The sequence below is a fragment of the Schistocerca americana genome, chromosome 3 (genome assembly GCF_021461395.2).
Source record: "Schistocerca americana isolate TAMUIC-IGC-003095 chromosome 3, iqSchAmer2.1, whole genome shotgun sequence".
In the NCBI taxonomy this organism is placed as follows: domain Eukaryota; kingdom Metazoa; phylum Arthropoda; class Insecta; order Orthoptera; family Acrididae; genus Schistocerca; species Schistocerca americana.
In genome coordinates, this window is record NC_060121.1 from 865,123,230 (window position 1) to 865,135,706 (window position 12,477).

The following is a 12,477-nucleotide window of genomic DNA, read 5'->3' on the forward strand; positions in this document are numbered from 1 at the left end:
TCGTGACCCACCGACAACGCCTGACAACATGCGTCAGAACATTGTCAATGTATGTGCGAACATAACGGAAGGCGAACAGCTCGCTGTTGAGAGGAATGTCGTTACACGTATTGCCAAATGCATTGAGGTTGACAGACATCATTTTGAGCATTTATTGCATTAATGTGGTATTTACAGGTAATCACGCTGTAACATCATGCGTTCTCAGAAATGATAAGTTCACAAAGGTACATGTATCACATTGGAACAACCGAAATGAAATGTTGAAACGTACCTACGTACTGTATTTTAATTTAAAAAAACCTACCTGTTACCAACCGTTCGTCTAAAATTGTGAGCCATACGTTTGTGACTATTACAGGGCCATCTATCGCAAAGCGAAAAAAGTGGTCCAACTAAAACATTCATATTTCTTTTCGTACTACACGAATATGTATTAAAAATGGGGGGTCCTATTTAAAAAAAAAAAAAAACGCAGTTGAAATCCGTTTGACCTCTGGCAGCACCATCTAGCGGGCCAACCATAGCTCCATCTGGTTTCCCCCTTCAAGCTAGACAAGTTTCGTTCTTTGTAGTTTTTTCGTTTGACGCTTATTTCGTGAGATATTTGGCCCGGTCACGATCAATGGACCACCCTTTATACGAACTCTTACTGGTTTTCTGGCTCTTTCTCGATTAGTGAAACCACTGTACGCCACCAGTGTTCATTTTCTTGTAATATCTACAGAAATGCTTCGTCCGCCCCCACCCCCACCCCTGGTTACGAGTGTATGTGCGCGCGTATGTTTGTGCAGCGTCGAGGACGAGCCAAGGCGGCCGCGAAATGCCAGCGCTAATCCCGTCCCGTGGGCGTGTCTCGCCAGGTTTAAACATAGCCGCGGGACAGGCAGAAGCAGCAGTAGCAGCAGCAGCTCCGCCAGCCAGCCGCTCCGCCTTACGGCCGCGCCCTCAGTCGCTGCCTGGGCGCAGAACGGCGCCCACCCCCACCATGCTGGCCGCTGGACTGCGCGCCGCGCTTCGCAGCTCTACGGTGCGTCTGTGTGTCGTGTCGTCTCGTGCGTGCCAGTGTGTGCGTGTGTGGCTTCCCCGACTCTCAGCAACGACGTCGCAGGCCCAGAAGACAAAGTACTCCAGGGAAGTGTGGATAACGTTAACGGACACATCGTCCAACAAGTAGTGACGAGAGCAACCTTATCAAAACATACGATTTCATCGTGGGTAGTCCTAGGCCAATATTATACTATCAAATTTCTTTGATAAAGTTGCTTTGTGAAGTACACTGACGGAAAGAAATCGCAACACTAAAAAATACACTACTGGCCATTAAAATTGCTACACCAAGAAGAAATGCATATCATAAACGGGTATTCATTGGACAAATATATTATACTAGAACTGACATGTGATTACATTTTCAAGAAATTTGGGTGCATAGATCCTGAGAAATCAGTACCCAGAACAACCACCTCTGACCGTAATAACGGCCTTGATACGCCTGGGCATTGAGTGAAACAGAACTTGGATGTCGTGTATAGGTACAGCTGCCCATGAAGCTTCAACACGATACCACAGTTCATACAGAGTAGAGACAGGCGTATTGTGACGAGCCGGTTGCTCGGCCACCATTGGCCAGGCGTTTTCAACTGGTGAGAGATCTGGAGAATGTGCTGGCCAGGGCAGCAGTCGAACGTTTTCTGTATCCAGAAGGGCCCGTACAAGACCTGCAACATGCGGTCGTGCATTATCCTGCTGAAATGTAGGGTTTCGCAGGGATCGAATGAAGGGTAGAGCCACGGGTCATAACACATCTGAAATGTAACGTCCACTGTTTAAAGTGCCGTCAATGCGAACAAGAGGTGACCGAGACGTGTAACCAACGGCACCCCGTACCGTCACGCCGGGTGATACGGCAGTATGGCGACGACGAATACACGCTTCCAATGTGCGTTCACCGCGATGTCGCCAAACACGGATGCAACCATCGTGATGCTGTAAACAGAACCTGGATTCATCCGAAAAAATGACGTTTTGCCATTCGTGCACCCAGGTTCGTCGTTGAGTAGACCATCGCAGGAGCTCCTATCTGTGATGAAGCGTCAAGGGTAACCGCAGCCATAGTCTCCGAGCTGATAGTCCATGCTGCTGTAAACGTCGTCGAACTGTTCGTGCAGATGGTTGTTGTCTTGCAAACGTCCCCATCTGTTAACTCAGGGATCGAGACGTGGCTGCACGATCCGTTACAGCCATGCGGATAAGATGCCTGTCATCGCGACTGCTAGAGATACGAGGCCATTGGGATCCAGCACGGCGTTCCTGTTACCCTCCTGAACCCACCGATTCCATATTCTGCTAACAGTAATTGGATCTCGACCAACACGAGCAACAATGTCGCGATACGATAAACCGCAATCGCGATAGGCTACAATCCGACCTTTATCAAAGTCGGAAACGTGATGGTACGCATTTTTCCTCCTTACACGAGGCATCACAACAACGTTTCACCAGGCAACGCCGGTCAAGTGCTGTTTGTGTATGAGAAATCGGTTGGAAACTTTCCTCATGTTAGCACTTTGTAGGTGTCGCCACCGGCGCCAACCTTGTGTGAATGCTCTGAAAAGCTAATCATTTGCATATCACAGCATCTTCTTCCTGTCGGTTAAATTTCGCGTTTGTAGCACGTCATCTTCGTGGTGTAGCAATTTTAATGGCCAGTAGTGTAATTAATGTAGATTAATGAAATTTAGGATATACACTTGTCTAGGTAACGTATTTAAGTGATTAACATCGCTAGATCACAGTTTAATGTACGTGTGAGATAAGCCGTCGCAAATGTGAAATAACGGAACATGAATAACCGGTGTTACAGTCAGAACGTTCAATGCAAGAACGTAGACCTGCATCAATTGTGTTGTACCATGCCTAACGCATCTGGTGGGCCAATCCTTGGATGGTTTACGCTTGTTGTGGATGGCGCTCCGATGATGTTCCATATGTGCTCGATTGGAGACAGATCTGGTGATCTAGCGGGCCAAGACAACATGTCGACGCTCTGTAGAACATGTTGGATTAGATCAGCGGTACGTGGACGATACGGTGTTGGAAAACACCTCCTGGAATGCTGTTCATGAATAGCAGCACAACAGGCCGAATCACCAGATTGACGTACAAATTTGCAGTCAGGCTGCGCGGGATAACCACGAGAGTGTTCCTGCTGTCATACGAAATGGCACCTCAGACCATATCTCCAGGTGGAGGTCCAGTGTGTCTAGCGTGCAGATAGATTGGTTGCAAGCCCTCGACTGACCTCCTCCTAACCAAGAAACGGCCATCACTGACACCGAGGCAGAACGGGATAACACCAGAACGCATGACAGACCTCCACCCTGCCCTCCAATGACCTCTGCCTTGACACCACTGATGTGGGAGATGGCAGTGGTTTGGGGTCAAGGGAATGCACACTTCCATGCATCCAGCTCGCGGCTGTCCTTCAAGCAACTGATTTGTAACAGTTGGTTGTGTCACTGTGGTGCCAACTGCTGCTCAGATTGCTGCTGCAGATGCAGTACGATGTGCCAGAGCCGTCCGGAACCCGATGTTCTTGCGAGTGTACATTGGCTCTAAGCACTATGGGAGTTAACATCTGAGGTCATCAGTCCCCTAGACTTAGAGCTACTTAAACCTAACCAACCTAAGGACATCACACACATCCATGCCCGCGGCACGATTCGAACTTGCGACAGTAGCAGCAGCGCGGTTCCGGACTGAAGCTCCTAGAACCGCTCGGCCACAGTGGGCGGCGACTGTACATACTCGTGAGCACCGCTGCCAGTAATCGTGTACAGTGGCTATATTCCTAGAAGTCTTCCTGCAATAGGAACATCCAGTTTCTCGTAGCCCTGCTACACGACCTCGGTGAAACTTAGTGAAGTGTCGCTTTAAAGGCATTCTTGACTAACATCAACTCATCATGTCCAATGGCAAATGGGACTTAACTCTCACCACAGTTACAGCGTGTATTTAAAGCAAACATGATTTGCAGCCTCATAGTGGAGCTATTAGTGCCACTCTTATGCGGTTGGTGTCAAATTTGAATACACAGTATCTTTTAGATGTAGAAACGCGACTACCAACTTTCGCTTACGTTGCACAGCTCCTTCCTGGTGTTTCGATTTTTTTTCCGTCTGTGTATATTTGACTTAGTGTAATATGAAACTTCAGTCACACGTCACCTTTCGTCAAATTTATTTGATCAACTCTAGAGTCTCACCTTGGATTTTATCAAAGAAAGCGATCGTCTTTTGTTTACTGCAAACAGCTGGAATGTATAAGCACAATACAAAACGGCCGAGTGTTGAGTGTATGGAGCACATTCAAAACGCAAATGAGGTCGTATCTCGGAGGTTGTTGGGGCGCAATAATTTTTTTTTTTTTTTTTTTTTAGACAGGGAGATGGAAATAAACTCTCTTTCTTCAAAGCGGATTAGAATAGTCAGTACTCAGTACACACATTTGTAAAAGAAGTCAAACCAGAAAAAAATATAAGGCAGATTCATTGTTACCACCGTTGTTTATTTGTTCACTGAATTAAAGTACTTTTGTTGTTTGTCAAGCACAGAAAGTTAGCACAAAACCATTCATTGACGATGCATCAGTGGTAGCTGAAAGTGAACACGAATTCGATTTTGTTTTAAATGGAATGGAACATGCGCTAGCTGTAAGATAACATATGCACATAAAGTAGACAGCGTCACGGGTGGACATGATAGTGAGCTAAATGTTACAGCCAGGAAATAAAAAGCAAAGACAAGGTCAAAAGGCCTTCTATCAGAATAAACAACAGCTCAAGTGAAATAATCTAAAAATCGTGTCTAGTTTTGAATGTACTAAAATGAGCCTGAAATACGTAAAGCAATTCTCGAAAGCGAGCTGCAATCGGCATAAAGCATCAGAAAGTACTTGGCATGCACGCGGATGTACGCACAATCAGCCCCTTTTGAACTTAAAACACGCCGAGTTACAATTCATTTCTCACGTTAAATGATTTCTTCCATGATTAGATTACGAGTCGGATACTGTGAACTGTATACAATACATTGCACTCAGATTTTATTTAATGTATCTTAGCATTAACAGGTGGTGGGATATTGGTTTGATCGCATTTCGTTTCGTATTGTAAAAATACGTAAATCTGAACTATAGAACTAACAGAATTAAAAATAGCAGTTTCTCATCTGATATCATATGTATTTTAAAAATGGACTATAAACAGTGTCCACAGCAAAAACGTTTATTTCGACGGTAACCGGTTTCGGCCAGTGTTTGACCGTCCTCAGACCCTCATATCATGATGGCAGTCGGAGGCGGTAAATAGAGCGGGTGTTGTAACTCCACCAACGTCACTACTTTTAGCCAAACCGCTGTTTCTAAGCGAGAAATATTCTCAAAAATTACTGATATCGCAAGGTTCTTCTGTTGTTACATGCTAGCCATTCTAATTGAACTATGTCGAGATATTTGACGACGGAGTAATACCACTTTTGCGTTACACCAAAAATCTTTGTCAAAGAAACATAATGAATATTTTATCAAATTTCTTTGACAAAGTAGTAATTCTGGTTTAATTACGTGTTTGTTGAACTATTGATTTATTCTTTTGCGTGAAACTGCTGGAGCGACCGAATGGAAACGGTCGATGCAGTCGGTTGTAGTTTGACGTATGCATAGGATAATTATCCATTCATTTCCTTCGAGTAAAATCAGTCTACGTGTACAAACCTATGAAAACATTCGACACAACCCGGCGCATCCAATTCTCAGCGGAAACATTCGGTTGTTTTGGCACTGTTAAATAATTATTGTTTACTGCACTTTATTATCAATTGTCGTTACTGTTGCTGTCTTTCCGATATCTGCTTTTTATTGGGTGCTAATGTGTAGCTTTTAGTTCCGTTTTTCGTCCATTAAAGTAGGCGTTTACTGAATAGTGAACTTTGTGTCTGGTCAGAATGCCAAAACGCTCGGTGGCGTGGGAAAGGAAGCAATCATATGACTGAATGAAAAGTGATTCTCAAGATAAATTCACTGTGATATACAGTATCGTCATGGATGATTCAGGTTATGAAACTAAATGAAAGAAATTCAAAGAACATTAACGTATGATTAAAAATAATTGCGACAGTACACGCTTAAAAGGCAAGTGAAAAAGTCAGTAAACAATTTAAAAAGATATATATTATATGCTTTCTGTTCGCGACACATGACAATTTACCGAAGTAAAATGATCGGTGTATGGCCCAAACCAGTGGGAAGAGAGAGAAGATCTTCAATAAGTTTAGATAAGAAAGTAATCATTTACACAAGTTTATAATGTAGTACCAGTTATCAACAATTCAAAACCAACCAAAAAACCGTATTTAATGTCAGAAATTCGTGTTTAAGTAGATAAATACATAAACTTTGAAAATATTTCGTTTTCAGAAATATTTTTTTTATTCACCTCGCCTTGAAATAGGATGTGCTATTTGTATATAAAAAGAAGTTGACAAGCGTAGCTGTGGTTGATGCAAATGTTAATAGACCAGTAGGATGACGGAAACGTGATACTGAATAATGCACTATGTATCAGAACAATGATTATTAACACCCTACTTGAAGTGCACCAACAAATCCTTCATATTACTAGAATTTTCTTGGTATTTTTCACCTGTGTGAATTTTTCTCACATAACTACTTACTGTATAACAATCTGTCATACAGGTCTGCACATGAAATGGTTAGACTACACTTCAGAAACATTGCAATCGCAACTGCACTACTTAAAACATCTGTGTTATCACATGACCAATTATAATTCATTTTTGAAAACCAAAACTTATATCCCAAATTCAACCCTGGGATGCACAGAGCAGTTTCTACAATTTTAAGCAAGATTACTACTTTTACGCAATTTTCTTTTAAACTTTAAATATTACAACCCGTATAATACGCACTTCTTTCTTTGAGTTGTTCCAGTTGTTTTGACAAGACAATATTCATCAAACAATTCTGCACTATCAATTTTTACACTGTTTACTTTTTGAATCAATGGTATGCTTGATTCTATATCACTTCACTGCAGCTTCTTTTTCAAATTGGCGCAACAAAGTCGACTATAATCTGAAAATTACTTCCCCCATGAAAGCAAATATTCAAGTGCTACATTATTGAATGAATGAACGTAGGAATAAAACATACTGTGAGCAGCTTGAGTACTGTCATACAAGCCCTTCGACATAGAATTAATCTTGAAACTCACAAACTTATTTTTTCCTGTTTTTATGTTTGTTAGGAATAATTCACAACAAGATATTGTCTCTAGAAGGAAGGCATGCTGCTTTTCGATTTCTCTTATGCTTGTTTCAAAAAGATGGATCAACTATCAGCAAACCACAACCATAATTTCAGATTCCTCATTATTAAAAACTGATTGCAAAGATAAAAGACAATGTGATTCAAAGTGAAAAAAGGAATTTAGAGTAAGACATAAATTCAAAATTCTTTCAAAAGCAGGAAGGAATGTCACTCATCTCGTTCTTCTGTAACCTGCCAATTGATGGTAACTGACATTTCCAAAATAAAAGAACTCTCCCAGTCTTTCCACCCCTACAGCATAAATCTGAAAATATATGTAAATTTTACAAATAACATTATCTACACGAATTGACAACTTTCGAACGAGTGATACCACACTGTTGTGGATGATACGTTCCACACAACCCACACCTATAAAATAATTGCTACCAAGGCTTGCTTCTAATTTAGCAAAAATATTTTCTCTGCCCCTTCAGTTTACATAAAAACTGTTTGAGCTGTCAGCAGGTAAACAAACAAACTTTGGTTTTAGGCAGTGATCATGCAGAACTGACTTCTCATTTTTAGATGTTAGAAGTTTCATTTTCAATAAAAATAATTCCAGTATTTTTTTATGCACTCCGCTTTCTGAAGTGAAATATTTTACTTATACTGGAAGGAACTTTGTTGACTCGTGAGTAATGATAATAATGCAAAACAAAATTTACACAGTCAAGATATCTAAGAACTTGTCTGCACCAAGGAGTTAATACACCATCAATAATGGCTTCAGTTTTTGTTGGTTTACAACTAAACTTGACGTCATACAGTTTTGTAATGACACTGATTGTGGAATACACGGAACTGTAGTTGTGGTTATGACACACAGTATGGTATGCTAAGGTTTCCTCAACTGAAGCCAATGAAGCCTCTTCATTTCCTGTAATTTCACGAATTATGCTTTTACTATTTGACCATTCTATCTTGATACTAATTATAGCTAACAACTCTAACATGTATAGTTTTCACTACATAAAGTCGACTTTAATGAAATGTCTTAATAGCAGTTACGATCAAGTATCAGGTGAACCCGCAACGATAATATCATACCTTTCACTATTATAATTAACGTAAAAGCTCTGTGATCCTGTGCATCAAGAATTTGATTTCATGGCAGGCCATTAATAAAGCATTTTTATCCTGACAATGTTTTACATTTCCAAATGCATGTTTCATACAAACATCGTGAGCAGAACTTCTTAGGATGTGTGAAAAAACTCACCCAAGAAGTAACTGATTTTGGAGGTTGTTGCAACAGCAGTAGAAGAAGCTAGCTTATGTTTGTTTCATTTATCATGCTGAATAATATCCGATTTCCCACCACGTGCAATCTAAAATGCGGCATTGCACATTTTACAGCAACTTTATAACTAAGCTTTGCCTCTTGAAAGAATGGATTTTCCTCCTTTAAGTTGAAAGTAAAGGTGCACTTGCGTTTGGGCACAATAACTTAGTTTACGCAAATGACAGCACACCGCATCAGTTGAGAACACAAGACTAAGCAAACTTCATCTGTTCACAAAACGCATTCAACAACGAGAACAATAAGTGAAATAAGTGTCGATGCAGCTTTTTCCGCGTCAATAAATGACAGAATAATTCGTTTTTTAATTTAGGAACGGTATCACGAAAGTGCCAACGGCCTTGCCGCAACGGTAACAGTGGTTCCTGTCACATCACCGAAGTTAAGCGCTATCGGGCTGGGATAGCACTTGGATGGCTGACCATCCGGTCTGGCGAGCGCTGTTGGCGAGCGGGGTGCACTCAGCCCTTGTGAGGCAAACAGGAACTACTTGATCGAGAAATGGCTGCTCCGATCTCGTAAACTGACATACGGCCGGGAGAGCGGTGTGCTGACCACATGCCTCTCCATACCCGCATCCAGTGACGCGTGTGGGCTAAGGATGACACGCCGGCCGGTCGGTACCGTTGGGCCTTCCATGGTCTGTTTGGACGAAGAGAGTTTAGTATCACGAAAATATGAGAACTATTAGCGCCCCAACAAAAATTCTGGGGACCCGGAACACGCGAGCAAAAAAAGGGACTTAACGTTTTTTACGGGACGAATGGCACGCTTCATGTAAATGAAGTCACGCAAACCAGGAAAATGAGAGAAAACATTCATACAACTGCCGTAAATATCAGTGACTTTTGTCAGTAGGTTGTCTTACTTTAAGTGAAACCAATGAACCCCGGAGTGTAGGTGAATGAAAACATTCAAATCGCTGACAATTGCGAAGGACTAGTTTCGTTCAGTTGTTTCGTTCGACTGTAAAATCCAACTGAACGAAAAGCCAACAGACTGGTCAATCGGCTGTTAAAACCAATCGGTTGTCCATCGCTAACAAAGGGCAGCTGTCCGCAAACTAGATTCATTGTATCGTCAACAGATAAGCAGGCCGTGCATTAGATTGTCAGGTGGGTGAGCGTAAGTAATGGTCGCAGAACGTCGCGATCGTATCCAAGTTGGCATTTTCTGATAAAATAATCGCCGCTCTAACCCATTGAGTATGTATGAATGGAGTAAGCATAGCCTACTGCGCTTCTTCTCGACTTCTAACCGGGCTAATCACGTGATTTTGGGGCAACGCTGCATACCTACAATTTCCGGTAATATCGTGACTTGAATACTATACATATTCGCCTTGTCTTATATATGTTTCTGCATGTTGGAGTTCTAGTATGAGTTACAGTGCAGTATTGTCGTTGCAGCGGACTTAATGAAAAGTACGTGAAACGAGATCCTGTTTTCATAGGGATGTACAACAAATGTATAATTGCAAATGTCATGTTGATATGAGGCACTTTATATTATAAAAAAAGCGAGACACAGTGTTGTATTGTAGAGATAATTTCCACGATATTATAGTATGTGTTTACGAGACAAGTGCTAGATAAATTTGCAAGTGTGTTTGTGTAAACTCCCATATTCATGCTACGTTCATTTGGAGATAAAATTGATACATGACAGTCTGATTAATTTCATCCGATTTATGAAGGTTCTCAAACCCTTGTGTGTTTAGTATTTCTTCATGAGACAATTTCCTGTATAATGTCATTGTAACGCAGTTAATTAGAACAGATTCCACAGTACAATCAATGCAACAGAAAACATTAAAAGAATATTGTTAGCTGTCACTTCTTTTGTTGCTCCAAACTTAGAGCATTGATCTTGTAATTTTTTTTTTTTTTGGGTAGTGTATGTAGGGGGAGACCAAGAGAAGAATACACTAAGCAGATTCAGAAGGATGTAGGTTGCAGTAGGTACTGGGAGATGAAGAAGGTTGCACAGGATAGAGTAGCATGGAGAGCTGCATCAAACCAGTCTCAGGACTGAAGACCACAACAACAACAACAGTTATGGTTTTTCTTTTCTGATGAAATGACGGGAAAATGTTATAGACTTTTACTTGTCTATAAGAGGCAGAATGGTAAATAAAGGAAAACTGAAAACAATAATGGGCAAGCGGATGGTGCAAATAGGTTACCGTATTTACAGTTTCATAATTCCAATGCATTCTTTCTTCGTGACACTTCGGTGCCGTCTACAGTGGCATTCTAATGTAATTAATTAGAACAAAGACTCGACAACATGAATAAGTGCGACAAAAAGCGTAAAAAATAATGTTGGTTGTCAAATGTTATCCCGTTACGAAAAAACCTAAGTAAAGTGAAAGCTGAGCTACGATACTGTTGCGAAAAAGCAGAATACTATTGCTCGTCACATCTTTAGGCCTGGTATCAAATAGTTAGGAAGTCTGTAAAACACATATACAAAGTTTCATCGTACTTCTGAAGGTGATGTATCAGTAGCAGCGACCTAACAACACTCAAAATACTCTTAGCGCTATATTGGCTAAATGCGCGGTCACAAAATCACGTGGCTTGAGCTGCAGCAGAGGTTGCGGGTGGAATTCTCGTTCTGCGCATCCGAATGCTCAGTCCATAGAAATTTATACTTCTCTAGCCCGTGCGAGCCTCTTCATGCCCGTGCGGTTAAAGGCGCTGCAGTCTGGAACCGCAAGACCGCTACAGTCGCAGGTTCTAAGTTCTAGGGGACTAATGACCTCAGCAGTTGAGTCCCATAGTGCTCAGAGCCATTTGAACCATTTGAACCTCTTCATGCCCGAATAATGACTGCATCCTACATTCATCTGAACCCGCTTAGTGTAATGGTTCAAATGGCTCTGAGCACAGTGGGACTTAACATCTGTGGTCATCAGTCCCCTAGAACTTAGAACTACTTAAACCTGACTAACCTAAGGACATCACACACATCCATGCCCGAGGCAGGATTCGAACCTGCGACCGTAGCGGTCACACGGTTCCAGACTGAAGCGCTTAGAACCGCACGGCCACCCCGGCCGGCCCGCTTAGTGTATTCAAGCCTCTATCTCCCACACTTCCTTCCATTACAAAATTGACAGTTCCTTGATGCCTCAGGACGTGTCCTATCAACCGATCCCTTCTTTTGCTCAGGTTGTGCCACAAATTACTTTTTCCCCGTTCGATTCAGTTCTTCCTAATATGTTAGTGGATCTGCTCATCCAATTTTCAGCATTTTTCTATAGCACCGCACTTCAAATGTTTCTACTCTCGTGTTATCTGAATTACCTATCGTTCACGTTTCCCTCGCATACAAGACCACGATGCACATAAATATCTTCGGAAAAGTAATTCTGACGCTTAAATTTATACTCGATGTTCACAAATTCTTCTTTTTCAGAAATTATTTTCTTGCTATTGCCTGTCTGCATTTTATATCTTCCCTAATTCGACCGCCATCTGTTATTTTGCTGCCTAAATAGGGAAACTACTAATGCTCTACACTTAGCGTCACATATTTCTAATCTAATTCCCTCGTCATGGCCTGATTTAATTCGACGACAATCCATTCCCCTTGTTTTACTTTTATTGGTGTTGCTCTTATAATCTCTTTTCGAGACAATATTCATTTCGTTCACCTGCTCTTCTAGTTTCTTAACCGTCTGTGATGGAATTACAATGTATCGGCAAACTAGCAAATTTTTATTTCTTCTCCCTGAGCTTTAAATCCCTTTCCAAAACGTCCTTCGACTGTTAAAACTC

The 12,477-nt window shown here is 41.6% G+C and overlaps 1 protein-coding gene across 1 annotated transcript in view; it reads left to right on the forward strand.

Annotated features, from left to right (window-relative positions):
* Positions 1 to 891: 891 nt before the first annotated feature.
* LOC124607195 (pyruvate dehydrogenase E1 component subunit alpha, mitochondrial-like) overlaps positions 892 to 12,477 on the forward strand; it is a 141,837-nt gene continuing 130,251 nt past the window's right edge. The window contains exon 1 of the mRNA XM_047139418.1: positions 892 to 1,030. Coding sequence (XP_046995374.1) covers positions 989 to 1,030 — 42 coding nt within the window. The 5' untranslated portion in view covers positions 892 to 988. The remainder of the gene's footprint in view (positions 1,031 to 12,477) is intronic.